Source organism: Pteropus alecto, unplaced genomic scaffold (genome assembly GCF_000325575.1).
Source record: "Pteropus alecto unplaced genomic scaffold, ASM32557v1 scaffold164, whole genome shotgun sequence".
NCBI classification, from domain to species: domain Eukaryota; kingdom Metazoa; phylum Chordata; class Mammalia; order Chiroptera; family Pteropodidae; genus Pteropus; species Pteropus alecto.
In genome coordinates, this window is record NW_006439568.1 from 21,987,250 (window position 1) to 22,007,563 (window position 20,314).

The 20,314-nt window shown below is 34.1% G+C and overlaps 1 protein-coding gene across 1 annotated transcript in view; it reads right to left on the minus strand.

Annotated features, from left to right (window-relative positions):
* SPAG1 (sperm associated antigen 1) overlaps positions 1 to 20,314 on the minus strand; it is a 57,279-nt gene that overhangs the window by 27,205 nt on the left and 9,760 nt on the right. The window contains exons 4-10 of the mRNA XM_015592959.2: positions 18,583 to 18,708; positions 15,653 to 15,717; positions 15,036 to 15,145; positions 14,337 to 14,442; positions 11,573 to 11,703; positions 10,738 to 10,844; positions 9,022 to 9,290 (exon numbers count right to left, since the gene is read on the minus strand). Coding sequence (XP_015448445.1) covers positions 9,022 to 9,290; positions 10,738 to 10,844; positions 11,573 to 11,703; positions 14,337 to 14,442; positions 15,036 to 15,145; positions 15,653 to 15,717; positions 18,583 to 18,708 — 914 coding nt within the window. The remainder of the gene's footprint in view (positions 1 to 9,021; positions 9,291 to 10,737; positions 10,845 to 11,572; positions 11,704 to 14,336; positions 14,443 to 15,035; positions 15,146 to 15,652; positions 15,718 to 18,582; positions 18,709 to 20,314) is intronic.

Genomic DNA, 20,314 nt, shown 5'->3' on the forward strand with positions numbered 1-20,314 from the left:
GGGCACGTCCGCCCGCAGGGTTTGTCCGAGGCCGCCGGCTCCCGAGCCCCGGGCGCCTCCTGGGCTGTGGACTGAAGCCGGCCGGTATTTAACTCTTCAAACGCTGACGGGCTTGTGAACCTGAGAACCGGCACTTCAAAATCATTGTCTGCATCAAAAGCATACGAGTGGAGGTAGAACTTACAAAATACCTACTTTTCTTCCACTTACAATTTACGAATGAATGAGGTTACTAAAACTTGAATACAATAATTGCACCCAAAGTTAGGGTATCCTTAAGTTGAAGGACTGGGAAAAGAAGTTCATTTGAAAGGAAAATTAAGTCCAACTGATTTCTAAGTCATTTTAAAGTACATTATCAAAGAAATCGCATAAAATAGGCACCCAGTTTTTAAAGTGAGTCTCAGGAAGACAGTAAGTTTTCCATTGCAATGCCTTATTTATCCTTTAAAATTCCTTTGATCTTGATTGAAAGGTATAAAATCATAGCCTTAATAACTGAGTACCGAATCTACTATTTTTAAATATAAAATGTATAAATATTTCGTTGATGGGTGTCTTATCGATACTTTAAGCAATTTATTATTTTGTTAAAGAAAAAAACCCACAGACCCCAAATGGCATCGCTTGTGCTAAAAGCCCATCATACCAAACCTAGATTTAATTGCAGTTTCAATCTCTCCCAGAAACATAATCTTAATCAACCAGCATAGAATTTTTTTGGTCAAGCACCAGTAGTCTATCATGTGTGCCCTCACCATGCCCGACTCCTCCCCACCCCCCCCCAAAAAGAAAAAGCAATCTGTGTGATCAAAACTCTTCTCTGTTCTCTTCCCCCACAGAGAAAAAAATGTCATGGCCCAAAATTAACCTATTCTTTTCTTTCACTAAGAGCTCCCTTACCCCTGCTTCCTGTAAAAACCTGCCTGATAAGACCACCTGCCTTCTCCTAAGGGAAGGTGACTTAACTTCTTAGTCTCACCCTCTTTCTGCCTATAAAAACCTTCCAATGTATAGATCTCCTTGGAGTGCTCTTCTAGTTGCTAGATGAGATGCTGCTCGATTAACATATTGCATAATAAAGCCATTTAGATCTTCAAATTTACTTGGTTGAATTTCGTTTTTACCAATTCCAAAGCATCACTAAAAAGCACTTAAATACAATGACTTCCAAGCTTTCTCTTTTAACAAATTCTAATCTGATTTTTAATAGATATATTTTCCATTCTGTTTCATGAATGGTAAAGCCAGGATGTGAAGCATAAAGACAGAGGGAATAGAAAACTACAAGTATTTAAATGAAAATTGGTGGACGGTCACCTTAAGACCACTAACAAATACAGTTTTCTATACAGCAAAATAACGTCCAATTTTGGATCACTAATCAAAGGTGCTTAATTATTGCAATAAAAAGATCTTGTTTCTGTGATAAATCCCCAGATTGGACCCAATACGATTATTAGAGCAAGGCTCCACTCTTCCTCATTTGGTATCTGCTACTCAAGTCCCCACCCAGCATTGAAACAGATGGAAGCACAAGTATCAGGAGAAATAGACAACTTAGTATTGTACATTCCTTTTATGTCATCCCTTCGTGTTCAGCCAAAACTATTACTAAATAACTGCAGTTTATTTAGAACTTAATATGGGTCCTCTTAATAATCTTCACACCAAATATTATCACTTTACAAAGGAGACAACAGAAACACAAGGAAGTAGCTAAGGAATTTGTTCAAGCGCAGAGAGCTAGAAATCCCAGTATACCTGGGATGCAAATGAACTGAACTGAATGCAAAGCTGCACTTCTTTTCTTAAGATCAAAAAGTCCCTGAACGACTTTTCCAGTCCCTGCAAAGGTAAACAAAGGCCAGAACATGAAAGTCTTGTGAGTCCTGTTGGGTATTGCACTACCTGTAGGACATTCCAGAAGTGCTGTTCAGGAGGTGGTTCCAAATCTAGATCAGAGGAGTGGCCTTATCTAGGGACACTGACTTAAGAGCTGCTGTCTTATAAAGGATCATGAAGTTTGGATGTAGATTAGGTCACTCAGATCTTCCAAAGGATTCCTGAGAAATACTAAAACTTAAAGGATGATCAGAGGTAGCTCTCATATGGAGATGGAGGAGTACCTGCAAATGAGAGAAAACCCAGGAGGGCATAGTGCCTCCAAAACCAAGAAGAAAGGCATCAATAATAACATTTAAATCTCAAAGGAAGTAATGGCCAGTGTCATTTAACAACAACTAAAGAGAACCTTTAGATCTAAAGATGACAAGAACTTTAGTAGCCTTGGGTGGGGTTGTTTGTGTAGTTGGTAGATGCAAAAATCCTCAATAAAATACAAGCAAACCAAATACAATAGCATATTAAAAGGATTATACACCATCCCCAAGTGGGACTTATCTCAGGAATGAAAGAATAGTTCAATAGTAGATAATCTATGAAACAAAACACATTAATAGAACGAGGGGAAAACCACGTGATCATAACTAACACTGAAAAGGAATTTGACAAAATCTAACACCTCTCATGATAAAAACACTCAGAAAACTAGGAATATGAATGAAATTTCTCAATGTAATACAGTAACTTTATGAAAAACTCACGGCTAACATCATACTCAATGGTGAAATTCTGAAAGCTTTCCCCTGAAGATCAGGAGCAAGACATGGATGCCCTTTTCACCAGAGCTACTCAACATTCTACTGGAAGTTGTAACCTGATCAATTAGTCAAGAAAAAGAAATAAAAGGCATTCACATTGTAAAGGAAGAAGTAAAACTATCTCTTTATAGATGATATGATACTATACAGATTTTTTAGGATTACATATATAATATACAATAATATAATTATATATTATATGTTATGATGTATTATTAATACTTACATATGTAAATATGTGGAATGTAATTATAATTATGAAATATAAAAATTATAATTTATTATATATTATAATACTACATATGTATATATTTCTAAAGAATACACACATACACACACACCCCACTACTAAAGCTAATAAGAAAATTCAGCAAAGTTTCAGGGTACAAGATCAACATAAAAAATCAGTTGTTTCTACGCACTAGCAATAAACAATCCAAAAAAAGAAATTACAATGACAATTCCATTTACAACATCATCCAAAGGAATAAAATATTTAGGAATAAATTTAACAAGAAGGTGAAGGACTTGTACACTTAAAATTACAAAACTACTGAAAGAAATTAAATAAAAGGAAAGATAGGAAGACTTCATGTTGTTAAAATATTAATATTATCCAAAGTGACCTACAAATTCAATATAATCCCTATCAAAATTCCAGAGCCTTTTTTTGAGAAATAGAAAAGCTGATCCTCAAATTCATGTGGAATTACAAGGGGTCTAGAATAGCCAAAATAACTGAAAAAGAAGAACAAAATCAAGACTCGAGACTTACTAAAAGCTACAGTAATCAAAACAGTGGTGCTGGCATAAGGATAGTCATATAGATCAGTGGAATAGAATTGAGAGCCCAGAAGTAAACCCATACATCTTTTTTTGACAAAGGTGTCAAGTCCATTTAATAGGATAGGCATAAGGATAGTCATATAGACCAGTGGAATAGAATTGAGAGTCCAGAAGTAAACCCATACATCTTTTTTTGACAAAGGTGTCAAGTCCATTTAATAGAGAAAGAATAGTCTCTTTAACAAATGGTGCTGGGACAACTGGATCTCCATGTGCTTAAAAAAAAAAACAAAGTTAAGATGGACTCCTTCCTACCTTAATTAATCAAAATAAATCAATGACCTAAATATATGAGCTAAACAATAAAACTCTTACAAGAAAACATAAGGATAAATCTACACGACCTTGGATTTAACAATGGATTTTTATATGACACCAAAGGCCCAAGCACAAAAGAAAAATAGATAAATTGGACTTCATCAAAATTAAAAACTTTTGTACATCAAAGGATATTATCAAGAAAGGAAAAAGACAACCCACAGAGTGGAAGAAATTATATGCAAATCATATCTGATAAGGGTCTTGTATGTATCCAGAATATATAAAAAATACAATGCAATAATAAAAAAACAATCTAATTGTAAAATGTGCAAAGGAGCCGAATAGACATTTCTCCAAATAAGATCTACAAATGTCTAATAAACACATGAAAAGGTGGTCAACATAAAAGTTATTAGGGAAATGCAAATCAAAACCATAAGGAGTTATCACTTCACACACACTAAGATAGCTATAATCAAAAAGGCAAACAATAACAAGTGTGTACAAGATTGTGGAAAAATTAAAATCCTCATATATTGCTGGTGGGTATGTAAAATGCTGTAGCCACTTTGGAAAACAGCCTGGCAGTTCTTCAAGGAGTTAAACAATTGCCATATAACCTAGTATTCCACTACTAGGTATATACCCAAGAAAATTAAAAACGTTCACACACACACACACATACACAAACTTGTACATGAATATTCATAGCAGCATTATTCATAATAGCCAAAAAGTGGAAACAACCTAAATGTCCACCAACTGATGAATGGAAAAAGAAAATGTGGTATATTATCCATGCAATGGAATATTACTTGTCCATAAAAAGGAATGAAGTGTTGCATGCTGCAATATGGGTGAACCTTGAAAACACCATGCTTAGTGAAAGCAGCCATGCACAAATGGCCACATATTGTATAACTCCATATATATGAAATATTCAGATTGGGCAAATCCCTAAGACAGAAAGCCAGGAGGGGTAATGGGAGCTACTGCTAATAGATATGGGATTTCTCTTTGTGATTATAAAAATGTTCTAGAGTTAGTGGTGATGGTTGTACAACTTTTTAAATATATTAAAATCCATTGAATTAGAAAATGTTGAATTTTATGACATATAAGTTATATCTTATCTTAAAGAAAGAGTGCTTTTTTTACCTTACCTTGACAGCAAAGAATACTCTTTTTTTCCCCCATCCTGGACAATTTAATGGGAGAAAAAAAGAATATTTAATTTTCACTTTTTATTAACACTACAAAATTTATTGATCATTTAATTTCATTAGTGATTTATCTGTTCATATGCTTTGTTCATTTTGGTACTGAGATCTTTAACTTTTTCTTGTTGTTTTATAAAAGCTCTTCATATTACAAGGTTGTCAACCTCTTGCCATTTTTCCTAATTTGTCATTTGCCTTTTAATTTGTTTTATGGCATCTGACTTGCACAGGTTTTTCATTCTTACTAATCAAAATCATTAACTTTTCTCTTTATGATTTTGTCTATTGTTTTAACTCTGAAAACCCCACCCTTCTACCCTCCTGATCCCACCAATTCTAGGTCAAGAGAAATATTTATATTTCATTCTTCTGTTAGTGAATAACTGTTTAATTTTCTTATATTTCATTTTTAAATGGGAATAAGCAACAGCACAAGGGAGGCAAGATGCTTACTTTCCTCTGATTACTTCTCACAGACTCTATAAGGACATAGACTAAACACCAAAGTTTCTGACAGCTACAGTTGTAAGATGATGGCCACTTCTAAATGCTCTCTACAGAGAAGGAAATGCTCTCTATGAGGGAAGGAAATGCATCTCTACGAATAGATGGGGAGTTTCCGAGAAAGCCCACAAATTCAAATTCCCAGATTTAATAAATCTGACAAACAGGCAGGTATTTCTTCATACTAGTCTTTAGAAGAACAGGTGAAGAAAGCCTATTGATTGTCTTATCTTAGAACCTGACACAGAGTAGATGCTCAATAATTGCCACTTATTAAGTTAAATCCATTTGTATGCTATATAAACCAATGTTATACCTCAGTCTGGATGAACTGGGCCTGGCCAACCCAAGTGGAACTCCCAGAGGAGCAGCATTATCAGCTAAGGACACAAAATACTAATTGCTGTATTTTTTCATGGTCTTCAGGGCTTCTTGCATCATACCCCATAATGACTAAAAATTCTTTCTTGGAATGTGGTGGGATGGGAAACCACGCGTAAAGATTCCAATTTGATAATCTCCCTCTTGGCTGTAACATTATTTTCCTAATAGCAACTTAGATTTCTCCTTTTCCAAGGCTCTAGGACCTCTTTTTACATGTCATCTAACAATGGAACTTGGTAGAAGTGAGCATAAGATAGTTCTAACGATTTCATTTCATCTTAAAAGGACTACTTCTGGGCTTCCGACCATTCATTCCACTTAATCTTGACTTGCTTTCCTGATAAAAGAGAACTAACTTGTTTTAAAATTTATATTCTTCCTATCAAGACATTTTTGTTTTCTGAATCTTACATATTTTTGTATATTCCCTAATTTAAAAAATAAATATGGAGGCATGAATGACAGAATCAGAAATGGTTCTTGTAAAGTTCCTGGCTGCCTGGAGACCTGATTGGAACTATTGCGTCTCTATGACACTCGTCTGAGGGAGGAACATCTTATCACTCTGTCAAATGATATTACACTATAATAACCCTGACTCTGCAACAATCCCAACTCAGATTTCTACTCATAGAAATAGTTCTACTGATTTTTTTAGTGATTAGACTTTTCCTGTTTGTTCATTTCTACTTGTGAGGAGGGCCTTTTAATATCTTCCCCACCCCACCACGTTATTGAGATTAACTGACATATTGTTTAAGTTAAGTTTAAGGTATACAATGTGATAATTTGATATACGTATATATTGCAAAATGATTACCACAAGATTACATACAAATACAGAATCATTGTTTTGTACACCTCAAACTAATATAATGTCAATTATATCTCAATTAAAAAAATTAACTCAGAATGGACATATATCTAAATATAAAACATAAAACTATGAAACATTTAAAAAAAAACAGGAGAAAAATCCTCATAATTTTGGGTTAGGCAAAGCATCTTAGATATAACATCAAAAGCACAGTCCATTTAAAATTTTTGATAAATCTCACTCTACTCAAATTGAAGAACTTTTTTCAGTGAAAGACAATATTAAGAGTGAAAAAATGAGCTATAAACAGGGGAAAATATTTGTAAAGATCATATTTAACAAAGGACTTGTACCAAAAATATGTAAAGAACTCTCAAAACTCAACCCACCTAATTTTAAAAACTGGTGGTATAAACTGAACAGATATTTCACCAAAAATGACACAGAGATGTCAAATAAGCACATGAAAAAATGTTCAACATCATTTACCATTAGTAAAATGCAAATTAAAACCATGAGACCACTATACACCTAATAAAATGGCTAAAATTAAAAAAAAAAAATAAAACTGACAATACCAAACGCTGACAAGAATGATAAAGAACTAGAACCCTTATATGTTGCCAGTGGTAAGACGAAATGGTACAGCCATCTGAAAAAACAGTTTGGAAATGTTTTTTAAAGTTAAACATACACATACCATGTGACCCAGAAATCGTATGTTTACCCAAAACCTATGGGAGAATGTTAATAGCAGCTCTATTCATAAATATCAAATGCTGGAAACAACCTGAATCTCCTTGAATAAGAGAAGGAATAAACAAGCTGCAGTATATTCATATAATGAAATACTATTCAGCATTTAAAAGGAATGAACCACAGATACACGCAACTATATGAATGAATGTCAGTGACAGTATGCTAAGTGAAGAAAGCTAGTCTCAAAGAGTTGCATACTCTGATTCCTTTTATGGTATATGACATTCTGGAAAAGGTAAAACGATAGAAACAGAGAACAGATCAATGGTTACCAAGAGTTGGGATGAGGGAAGGGTTTGGCTAAAGGGAGAGCAAAAAGGAGTTTTTTTTGGCATGATGGAGTTCTTCTGTATACTGATTGTGGTGGTAGTTACATGAAATTATATACATGTCAAAACTATATACCAAAAAAGTATATTTTTACCATACATAAAATTTTAAGATAATTTTTAAATAGTAGCAACTGATATAGTTTATACTACATCTTATTCCAGGTAAGATTTTAAATAATTTAAACAATTTCCTTTAATTGTAAGACACGTGGCTAATTACTCTGAGCTAAAAACATTTGCTGAAAGCACTTACTTAAAATCAGGCTGAAAGGTGAAAAACTTTTTACCTTAACCTCTCCCTTTTTCATGATTTTGATGCTCTGTCTTCCTTTCCCATCTCTCTCGTGCTCTTATTCTTGTCTCCTCCTCTCTCTCTCTTACTTTTCTGTCCCTTTGTCTTTATTCTAGCTTAACTGATCATACTTTAACCTGAAGTATATATTTTACATTATATTTATTTTCATTAAAAAAATAAAAACTTACACTTCCTGTTCTTTATTTAAGTTGAATTGATCATTTTATATTTCTCTCAAAATTAAAATATTCTGTTGAATTTCTTGAAGTTGATTTTTACCCATGAATGATTTTCAAAATTGGTATTTCCCCTTGGTTGCTAAGGGAGAAAAATTTTTCCCCTCCTGGTCAAATAATAGGCAGATCTTTCCCCTTCAAGTTGATGTAACTTTCATTGTTTTATATGATACATATTAAGCTTTATCAAGTCTAGATTTTTTTTTGTAAATTATTAAAAGCGAAATTGCATATTTAAAAATCTTTTTGAGCGCACACATAGCAATTTTCTAGCAACAATGCATTCATATAGGTATATAACCCCTTGAAGCTATGACATATTTGTTTGCAACCAATAGCTGTATATAAAACAATCATCTAAGAGAGACATTAAGGTTAACTTGCAAATGGTTGGTACCACAAAGACATAGACATTTGCATTTAAAGGTGATAATCAGGAATTAAATTGAGCACTAGAAAAGTGTGTCAGTTTAAGAAGAAAAATGGGTTTGGGAGATTGTATTAAGAAAAAGATGAGCTGTGTTAACTAGACATTGTGGTGATCATTTCACAATATATACAAATATCAAATCATTATGATATATACCTGAAACTATTTAATGTTATATGTCAATTATACCTCAACAAAGAAAAGGAAAAAGAAAAAGAGCTACATTAAGAAAAAGATTAAGAAAAAACTTAATTGTGAATTCACAAGATAAAGCTAGGAAAAGTTTGACAGACTAAGAATTTCTGTACAAATAGAAAATTTGAGACAGCTTGTCACATAAAAAGGCAGTTCTTTGCATAACCAAAAGAGAAAAGATGTTTTACTTGTATCCTCACTTCTATCTTCATGTTTTCTTCCACTGTCCTTTCCATCTTCATCTTCCGAGTTTTCTACTTCCTGAATAACCATCCTTTTCCCTTTCGTTTGAGTCTTAGATGCAGGTTCAGAATTTTTCAGATCTCTTTCAACCTCTGACAAAGTTTTCTGCAACATAATCACCATATTAAAGACTATGTTTTCATTTAATAAAAAAAAACATAACACATTCTTTCAGGTAAGAGTATGAAGCTATCAGAAAGTGAATAAAAGTAACTAAGGTAAGTCTTTTTATGCCGGTCTGTTTTTTTTTTCAAACAAATTCATTGCTTTGTCTGATTATAATCATACATGTCAGTTATAAAAAACTTAAAGCATAACAAGTATGAAAAAGAAAGAAAACTTATCTGAAATCCTGCTACTCAGGTAACACTATTGCTATTCTGATGATCATCTTCCTAGATATGTTTATACACACACACACACACACACACACACTAAATATAACATAATAAAAAGGAAATACTATGGGGAAAAATGCTCAGCCCTAAATCTAATCCACTGAAATGCTGACTTGCCAAATGCAGCTGATACACTAGGGATGTCAGCTGCCCCTCAGAGAAAGTGCGATAGATAACACAACAGGTGTATGTGGAAACATTAACAACTTATTATTGGAAGACATGGGTTTCTTACATTTCTAAATATACTGGGAGCAGAGGAATTAAACAGCCTTTGTTCTAAACTATCTTTAAGGATGTTTGTATTGAGAACAGCCTTGGAAAATAAGAGTATTTCCCTTCAGAGGAGAGAGCAAGTTTTCTTTGCTCTCCAGTAAAATAAAGATGTTTCCCTCTTATACTGAGACAGGTTTGCTTACATCCCATTATGAAAGATGGGGGTTTCATAAATTTGGGATTCCTCAACTGTAACTTGGGTTATAAATCTAGAAATTCAGATATTAATGAATATGTATTTTTTAAGATCTTTGATGCAATATACTTAAATCACTTTTCAGAAAAGTTTGTGTCGCTTTTCAGCATAGTGCAGCATCTATCTGGGCCATTCTGCGCACCCCCATGAGACTTGAGGACCAGGGGAACTGACATGAACTTGAAGCTCATCGGCTTGCCATGCCATGAGTCTGACCCAGGAGTCTTGTGTATTCTTCTAGTCTTATATATTCTTCTTGTTAATTTGCAAGTAGGGTAAAATCTCAGACCTTCACGGTTCTCAGCACTTACTTCTACTCTTCAGGCCTTAACACAGATCCTCTTAAGTGCATATCTGAGTCAGTCTGCTGTCGATGATGCAATTTTTACCATGCAAGTTACAGAGAGAAACATTCTTTCATAGCCATCAAGTTCATGCCTAATCTTACCTAGGAAACTTCTATACTACTCTGTATAATAAGCTGAGATTAGCTCAAAGAAAAGTATTACTTTCTTCCATTTCAAATAGATATAAACACTTTGGGGTGTCTGGGATATATCTGCTTTTTAAAGCTGTGACTTAATCCTCAACATCATGTATGCAGCAAGATTGATATCATTTAAATGTAAATACAGAAATAGTAAGCTATAGAATTTCATGAGGAATCACTTTCTGTACTTACTTTGGCCAACTCATTATCAGGTTCAACATCCAGTACTTTACGCAAATCTTCGATAGCTTCCTGGAGCTTGTTTTGATGTTTATATGTAGTAGCACGGCGTAGAAGAGCTGGGAATTTACCGAAATAAAAGATACATTTTTTTATCATTATGGTATTATGGTTATAACATATTTCTCAAGTGGAAGAATATAAGTAGCACAGAACAGTTTAGGATGCAGTTGTGCAGAGCTTAACTACACCCATTTTCATATTGTTGAACACAAAGAAAATGATACTGAGGTAAAGAGAAGAGGCTGCATCAGACAACTGTCCCCTCCAACCATCTGGCCCTGTGACAGCCCACGCCCTGCCAGCTTCTGCAGAAACAGAGACTCCAAACCTCAACCTTTCAGAGGCACCACACTGTACTGCAATATTGGGAAGCTTTTACTAAACAAAAATGTTTTCTATAAGCATGTTCCCTATAATCATTTTCTATAAAAATGTTCCCTATAATCATCGCTGTAATGACTGTACAACAGTATGAATGTAGTTAATACCACTGAATTGTGCATTTAAAAATGATTAAGATGGTAAATCTTACATGTATTTTACAAAATAAAAAAAAATTGAAAGAAAAAACCCCACAGTTAAATGCAAGCTTGAGATAGTTCTTCAAAAATACTACCTCAATGCAAATAATCAGGAACTTAAATTCCAAGTTAAACATGAAGTTAAAAGTAATTTTATGAAGGTAAATTTCACATGTAGAAATTTTAATTTATTTGAAATATTTTTAGGGCAAATATGAGTGGATCCTACTGTAAATTAAAAGCATTTTATAAATATTCTTTACCCTTTAAGTTTCCAGGTTCTAACTCCAAGACCTTTTCACAATCCTGAAAAGCACTGTTCCAGTTCTGTAGTTTGAGTTCTGCTTGAGCTCGGTTGTTATAGGCCGCTACGGTGGGAAGCACTGATAGGCTTCTATAAAAGAGACACTCATTGGCAACAGGTAGGCCAGTGGTAAATATAAGAAGATGGAGAAACTCAGCTAAAGTTATAAATGAAACAGTTATATCCTGTGTTATAAGCAGAATTGTGCCCCCCAAACTTCATACGGTGAAGTCCTAACCCTCAGTACCTCAAAATGTAACTGTATTTGGAGACAGTGTCTTTAAACATGTGATTAAGTTAAAATGAGGTCATGAAGGTGGACACTAATCCAGTATGACTGGTGTCCTTATTGGAAGAGGAGATTAGAATACAGACACACACAGACAGAAGTCTACTTGAACATGCAGAGAGAAGATAGTCATTTATAAATCAAGAAGAGAGGCCTCAAAAGAATCCAAACCTGCCGACACCTTGACCTCAGACTTCTAGCCTTCAGAATTGTGAGAAAAGAAAGTTCTGTTCTTTAAGCCATCCAGCCTGTGGTACTTTGTTATGGCAGCCCCAGTAAACTAATATAGCCAGCATCATCAAAAGTAATAAGATACAATTCTACAAACATACTAAATCAACATTAGACAGATACTTAAATATCTAGTTAAGAAGTTTAAAGTTGACTCAAGCTTTAGAGGTAACATGGGAATGTAACTATCATAGAGCTCCTAAAAAACAGTTTAGTTCACATCATATATCAAAAACTTTTTTTTCCACATGGTAGGGATAATCTCCAAGTGCAAAGAAATGGAGCAACCAACCACAACTAATATCCTTTATTAAATTGTTATTGTGTTAACAGACACAAGTTAGTTTGTAATCTAAAAGTAGATTTAACCTTAAGGAAATGATCATAATTTAATCAAACAAATTTAATAAAACAGAGGATGGTAGTCAGTGGAATAAAGAACACAGACTTTCAGAGAGCAAATTTTGTTAGATTAAGGGTATGAATGCAAAATAATAAAAATAAAAGCTAAAACATATCTGACCGTTGCTTAAAAAGTTGATTTGGAATGCTGTGAAACAGCCTATACATAAATATAGGAAAGATAAGGGTATCAGTACACTGACTTTTCTAAATTCAAAAGAGGGATAGAAGATAAAAATGGAGTCATAAAAAGGGTCAATTTACTAAGATCATAAAGAAGTTATATGGTTGGGTAGATATCAGACATGGAAAAATTATGTAAGAATAAATAATAAGAGTACCAGATCCTGAGTGCCTCCCATATGCCAGGCACTAGACGCTAAACTCATCTAATCCTCATTACAATCCACAAAGGCGGTATCACCGCTCTCCCCATTTTGCAGATGAGAAAATAGATGCAACTGAAAGGTTAGGTAATATGCCCAAGGCCACAAACTTGTAGAGGGAAGAGTCAGGATTCAAACCCAAAGAGTCTACACCTGCTCTCTTTGTCACCATGTTATCTTGACTTGACTTTTGGTGTGTTTTATTTGATCCTCATAGCTGCGCTGAGGTAGGCACTACTATAGCCCATCACAATGAGAAAACTGAGGCAAAAGAGATGAAGAATCTGCCCAAAGGAATAAAGTGGCAGTGTGAGTTCCCTCAACCATCACACTATGCTGCTTTAATTCTTCAACTCCTTGATTTCTCAAAAGAACACAAGAAAAATTTTGTCCCTTGTAATAGATAAGCCATTCTCCATCAGTGGAAATCTACAAGAAAAAGAACAATGTCAGAACTGACATCCACTGGCTGGAGAGGGGAGGCTGTACTAAATGACTGATACATAAATATCCTCTTTACCTCGCATGTTCACTTAAACAGTCCAAGAAAAACTTCTCTAGAGACACAAACAATATTGAAAAAAAATCTTCCTTCCAAAAGTGGATTAGTGATTCTATAAGCAGTTTGTCTATAACAGCATTTTAGGAACTTCAGTTTACTTTTCGTAGACTGTAAGAGCTTCAAAAGTTCATACAAGTTTTATTGAACACCTGCTGTGAACCAGGTATTTTGCTGGGGAATACAATGGTATTAAAAAAACTAACGAGTAGCCTCTGCTCTTACAGAGCTTACAGTCCTGTTAGTATCAAATCACACAAACTTAAATTGTACATCCAACAAGTGCTATAAAAGAAAGATAAGATTACTATAGGAGCCTATCAGTTGGTGAGGAGGGGCGGTGGTGGCGGGAATGTATTAAAGTGAAGATTTAAGCGAGTCTGGGATGTCGCAGAAGTCTTCTCCAAAGAAGTGAAGCATGAGCTGAGATCTGAAGGACAAGTCAGAATTAAAAGATAATGAGAGGAGAGAAGAGTATTTTAGACAGAGGATCCAGCATGTGTAAACGCCCTGTGGTAAGAGGTAGAACCATAAGTACCGGGAGTAGATCCGGGCAGTCTGACTTCTTAACCTCTATGCTTTTTGGACTTTCTATCAGTTCCTTTTAGATGGCTTCTAAATTCTCTGTAAAATAGGAAAGTCTGGACTTCTGTCAAAAGTGGGAGTAGGTGGAAACTTTCAGAAAAATATTGAAAAAACAAGGCGAACACAAGTGAATTTATGATAAATCACAAATATAATATCTTGAGTGATTCTGATATAAACTATTTAGCTTGTTTATATCATTTCAACAATTAAATTTAAATATTGTCATTTTTTTAATGGCAAGTTTAAACCACAACAAAAATCTGCTCACCTTGTATAATACTTCACAGCCTCTTCATAATCTCCTGAGTTGAAAGCCTCATTTCCTTTTTCCTTTTCATGAGTAGCAAGAAAATCCTTTTCCTTCTCAGTTAGACCTAGAAATAAATGTTACCTGCTGTAAGCTAAAATATAATTTAATAAAATTAAAAAAATTTTTTAATCCAAGAATCCTTAACAGAAGTAGAAAATTACAAAATACAGTTTTAAAAATGAAAAGTTTCCTAAGTTTAAGAATGATTCTTTTTTTTTTAATCATTCACAATTTTTGATGGTTTAGGTTTTTTTATGATTGATTTCGTTTCATTTCAAAGGTGCTATACATCTATGAACTTCAAATGAAATCAAACTGCTCCACCTTTTTGTTTCAAAGCAAAAAGAAAAAAAATGTGAGAAATTTGAAGGAAAAAGGGATTCAAAAGAGGAATGAAAAACAAATAAATTACAGTAAAAAATAGGTTTATATTTTTAAGTCTTACTAAATTTAAATAGTAAAACTGTTACTCATATAAAATTAATTAGTTGAAGGATAGATCTGAATTCGTTAGAAGTGGTCAACTTGTGGAGAAAATCCATTAATTTATAATGGAAATCTGCAACACTTTAAGAGAATGTCTTCTAGTTTGACAGCTTTTATTAAAAGTGAAAAAATGTAAAGACTACTAAATTATTCTCATTTTTCCCCAATTACCTGTTGTGTCTAGTCTAGTTTCAATTTTAGACAAATGTGACTTGTTGTTTACTACAGTTTTTTCTTTGTAATCTTCATCAATTTTTGAACATTCCTTTTCCACGTCAAATCTTAAAAGAAAGAATAATAAACTGAAAAAAGTACAAGTAAGAAAATAAAATTTATTATTGATATTCTTATATTTGTATTACTGTGCCTTTAAACACATATTCAAAAATGCAAAATAGGTTTGTATTACAAGTTATCTGGAGCCTCTCTTAGAAATCATGCAATTTAGTGAGAACTTAATCAGGCCTAAACTCTTCAGAACTTTGTAATTAAAATATGGCAAATTTATCTCAATTTGAAATTTCTGTCCTTTTTTATTTTGGATGGGTATAAGGATTACATTAGTTATTTTTGGTTGGTTGCTCTTATAAACAAAAGAATATTTTTGTAGGAGATTTTTATTTAATGGAAAAACAAGATCAAAAGTGACCACATATTCTTAGTACTCTATTGAAGTACCTTGGTATTCTTAATATGTTCAGGTTCACAATAATTAAGAAGTTATTACAGTATTTTATAGTAGAGAACTTTTCAGTGACAAATTTTAAGCAAAGAAATATAAAACATACTTATCCCACTCTGCATAATCCCTTGGAATTTTCTTTTTAGCTGGTCTACTTTTAGAACATTTTTCCTGAAATAATTAAATCATATTTATGAGACGTATTGAATATAAGATTAGCAGGTTTTACTATAAATGCAACGTGAAGCATTGGATTAAGATATACAAATTGAAAAGATAAGAAAAATAGGTAACCTTGAAGTCAAAACAACCCCAGTATTAAAATTATTAACATAATACATAGTAGGCTTTAAAAGGACTTAAAATGTATAGTTTATTTTGGGAGAAATCTATAGAATTTTAAGTACATATATAAAATTTAAAAATGCACATGTGTGAAAGGTGATTATTAGTGATTATATCATAATTTTTAAAAGTACTAAACTATCATTCATTCTTTTAAAACCTAGACATTGGATACATAGAAATAACTACTTTGCTGTATTAGTCAAAGCTGGTTTGTTTGCAATGTCAGACACGCAACTTGGGCTAATTCTATTTAAAAAGAATAAATCATTAGCTTATGTAACCAAACTGATGCTAGGGCAAATGTGTTGCTAGGTAAAGGATTGATATGCTCTCTCTCCAGCACTCCCTCTCTTTCCCCACAGTCCCTAGTCTCTGCTTCTCTTTGCCTACTGATTTCATTTTCCCTGCTGGCTACTTGTTTTTTCCAAGTAGTAGCAAACATGGTCACAAACAGCCTGGGGTTATAACCTCACAGGCTTCCCAATCAGAAAAGAAAAGGAGAGTGACTCTTCTCTTTATCTTTAGTTAGAGAAATCTCTGGGAAGAACTGTGATTGGTTAGCTTGGGTCATGTGCCCTTTCTTGTCCGTGCTCCAACTTGGGGCTATTAAGTCACCCAACCTACGTCTTATGCCAACTGCAAGCACCAGAAGGGAATGAGAAGAAAGCATCAACAGCCATTAGGCTCACACATAGTTCCTTAAATGGTTTCTTAAAGGTTAGTCATAATCTGAAACCATTTTGAATGGGTCATTTACCCATGCAGTTTTGTAACATTGTGCATTAGTCATTTGGAGTTATGCAGACCTTCTAAACAGTCAAATATTTCATTATACAATTAAAAAATGGTATTTGTTCATATATTCATGGAGCTCATCAGAAAAGTCTTTAAGTATTCTCTTTAAGGGAAAATTATTTTGTCACAATGTGGCTTACATTCAAGAGCCACATGAGAATATGAAATACTCTCAACTGTACTTGAAAGCTCAGGTTTTATCACTGGCAAAAAACACTGTTGGTAGTTTTCCATGAAGTGACAAGCCCACTTCATTCATATTCAAAACAATGTCTGCCAAAAACCCAAGTCTTGATAACCAGTTTGTCAGTCGCTCTTCTGAATATAAATTATTCCAGGAAAAAGTGGCTACTTAAAGCTGGCAACTTAATCACCTAAGTGTTTTTCCAGAGATAACAATCATATTTCACTTCATGATGAAGTACTTTCTGCATACTTCCCATTTTGTCACACAGAATGTTATAAACACGTGTCCTAAGATTCAAGATTTAACAAAATAAGTTTTAGTATTTCATCTAAGACATTTTTATGTTAAGTTGGAATTTATTACTGTGAGTGTAGAGCAGTGGAGAAAACAATGACTACAAGTACAGTTTGGCACCACTGCCTTGGTTTGTGCTGAGGTAAATCAACACCATGAAAAAGACAGAGCATTAGCATTAGTTGTCAAAATAGCATTGACTTCCTGGACCCCCTGGAAGTATCTCTGGGATGACCAGGGTCCACAGACCATGCTTTGAGAACCACTATGTCTACCCCACTGGACCATAAGCTCCTTGAGAGCAGAGATCAAGCTTTATTTATTGTTATACTTTCTGGGTACAGAATTAGCACATAATAGGTGTTCAATAAATATAAATTCATTGATTATAGATAGTAGCATCCTTATCACTGGCAAAAAAAAAAAAAAGAAAACAAACCAAAACAACAACAACAACAACAAAAACACTGTATACCTCAGTTACCTGAGTAATTCCTAATGGGGAGTAAAAAGACCCAGGAAAGTAAATTATCAGAGAGCAGAGTGATGAGGGCGATGGATTTTTTTTAAATAAAATTGAGGATTCAAAGAGGAAATGAGAATAACAAGAATAAGTTAGCCCAGAATGAAGAGACTAGGGTAGCCAACCTTTCTGAAATGAAAGTTAAAAAAAAAAAAAAAAAAAAAAAGTAGGGCAGAGTGAATGGAACGTGTGATCCACATGAAAGCCCAGAGACCCCCCCAGTGTCCAGGACACAAGGGCTAAGTTCTGTAATTTCATGGCCCAGCGGATGCCAAGAAGCTCAGTTTCAACTTAAAGTTAAGTAAATGGACCTGGAACTGCAAAAGGCCCTTTCTCTATGGAACCCATGGGTTAAAAAGGAGAGGTCTACATGACAAAATAGGGATGAACCACAGAGAAATAATCATAAGGGTTTGGGGATAAGGGGGAAAACAAACATGCACTGATCAAAGGAAAGACATTTATAACTGCTTGAAAGTATCTGTTTAATACTTTAAATTCACAGTTAGTTATGTATGAACTTATTTCCTCTCTGCTTCTACTGGATACATAAAATTATTCCCTGAAATTCTCACACACTGAACTGGATCTTATATGCTCATCAAAACTGGTCAGAATACAAGAGACAGAACAGCGAAAGAAAAAAACGAGGAAAGGCAGTAAACTCAAGATGCAAGTCTTCAAAGGAAAAGGCTATTTCATTTTGATTTCCAAGTGATGAAATACAGCCTATTCAAGAAGATAATGGCACATCACCAGCTTAAAAAGATCCCCGGCTTTCCTAAAGGACATCACATTTTGGCTACATTGATTAAACTGAGATACTCTCTTAATAACCAACAACAACCTTCTTTCCCTGCCACCCACACCCCACACCAAAAAGGCCTACTTTGGCAACATGAAGACAGCTGTCTGAGCCACGAACTGGAGGCAAATTTTCTTTCATTGCTGGAAATGTTTCAGTTTCATGAAAGTGTATTTTATTTTCTTCTTTTTTAATTTCTGATACCCAACTCTGAGAAGGGAAAAAAATAAAGGTAAATAAACAGTTTGAAATAATTAACCAGGCAAGAGAAAGGGCTATATATCATCAAAATTTCTCATGGGTCAATTTTTTAGGTGACAGTTTGATCAAGCCATTCTCTACTTAGAACACCCTTCCTATTCTTTTTTTTTTTTTTTTCAGGGGCGGGAGAGGGGAAACAAATAACATAAAATTTATCATCTTGATCATTTTTAAGTGCACAGTATTGTCAAGTATATTCATACTGTTGTTGCCCTTCCTACTTTTATTTATCTTGCAAGATCTAATTCATCATCCCTTCTAGCAAGCTTTCCCTAAACTTCTGGGTTGGGCTAAAAATGCTCCTCCTCCATGTATTAGCATAAAGATTTAAGATCATCTATTTATTGCTCATCTCTATCACCATACTAGAAATTCCTTGAGGGCAGAGCCAATGTTGTAATCTCATCTTTATAATTCAACAACATAGCATAGTTTGTGGCACTCAATAGGTTCACAATGATGTTTATTAAACCGAATTGTCACAGGTGCCAGGAAAAAAACTGAATAAGAGATTTTTTTATTATCTGTGAAATTTTATTATTTATTATAGAATTTATATAATGAGGGTCTAATTTTTGTGAGACATTCTTAAAATAGGCACTGGGATACAGCAATAAACTATATTATCTATACTGTCTCTATAGGAGGCAGGGAGGATGAAAGGGAGGTCAACAGGAGAAACAGGGAGAGAAAAAGAAAAACAGTAAGGGAAGAAAGGTAAAAGAAGAGAAGGAATTGTGGAAGAGGAAAGGAAGTGAGAGAGAATGGGGAACAAGGGAGAAAGGGCAAGGAAAGTATGAAAGAAAGGGAGATGAAGAGACTATTTCTTAAGCAAAATGAAGCCACAAAGAGACTCTGATAAAATATAGGTAAATATGTATCTGGTGGAGAGAAAACTTTCCTAAGGAAATCTTTAGAATATTTAGGACAGAAATATTACAAATGAATTAGAAACATGTCAATAAAAAAATCAATAAAGGAACTTCTCCTCTTGGCTCTGATGAAGTAACAGACTGGATTTACTCTCCTGCCGAAACTCTAGCAACCTGCACAAAATATGTAAAACAATGGTTTTCAGACATTGGACAACAGGTAGCACAGGACAATGATCCTTGAAAGAAGGGAAGCATATGAGCTAAGTCCTACATTGCCCCTACTTCCTGCCTAGTGTCCAGTATACAGCATGAAAGAAACCCAAAAAGCATTGTGATCTTGCTGAATTCAGAACAGAGTTCGGACTTCAGAGAGGCCAAGATTGCAAGGATTTTTGGTGGCAAGATATCCAAAAGGATGAGAAACTAAAAATCTTCCCTTTAAGATCAGAAACAAGACAAGGCTGTCTGCTGTCACCATTATTATTCAATATAGTGTTGAAGTCCTAGCCAGAGTATTCAGGCAAGAGAAAAAAATAAAGGGCATCCAAAGGGCATCCAAACTGGGAATGAAGAAGTCAGACTATCACTATTTGCAGATGACATGATTCTCTATATAGGAAACCCTAAAGACTCCATTAAAAAATGATTAGAAACAATAAACAAATACAGTAAAGTTTCAG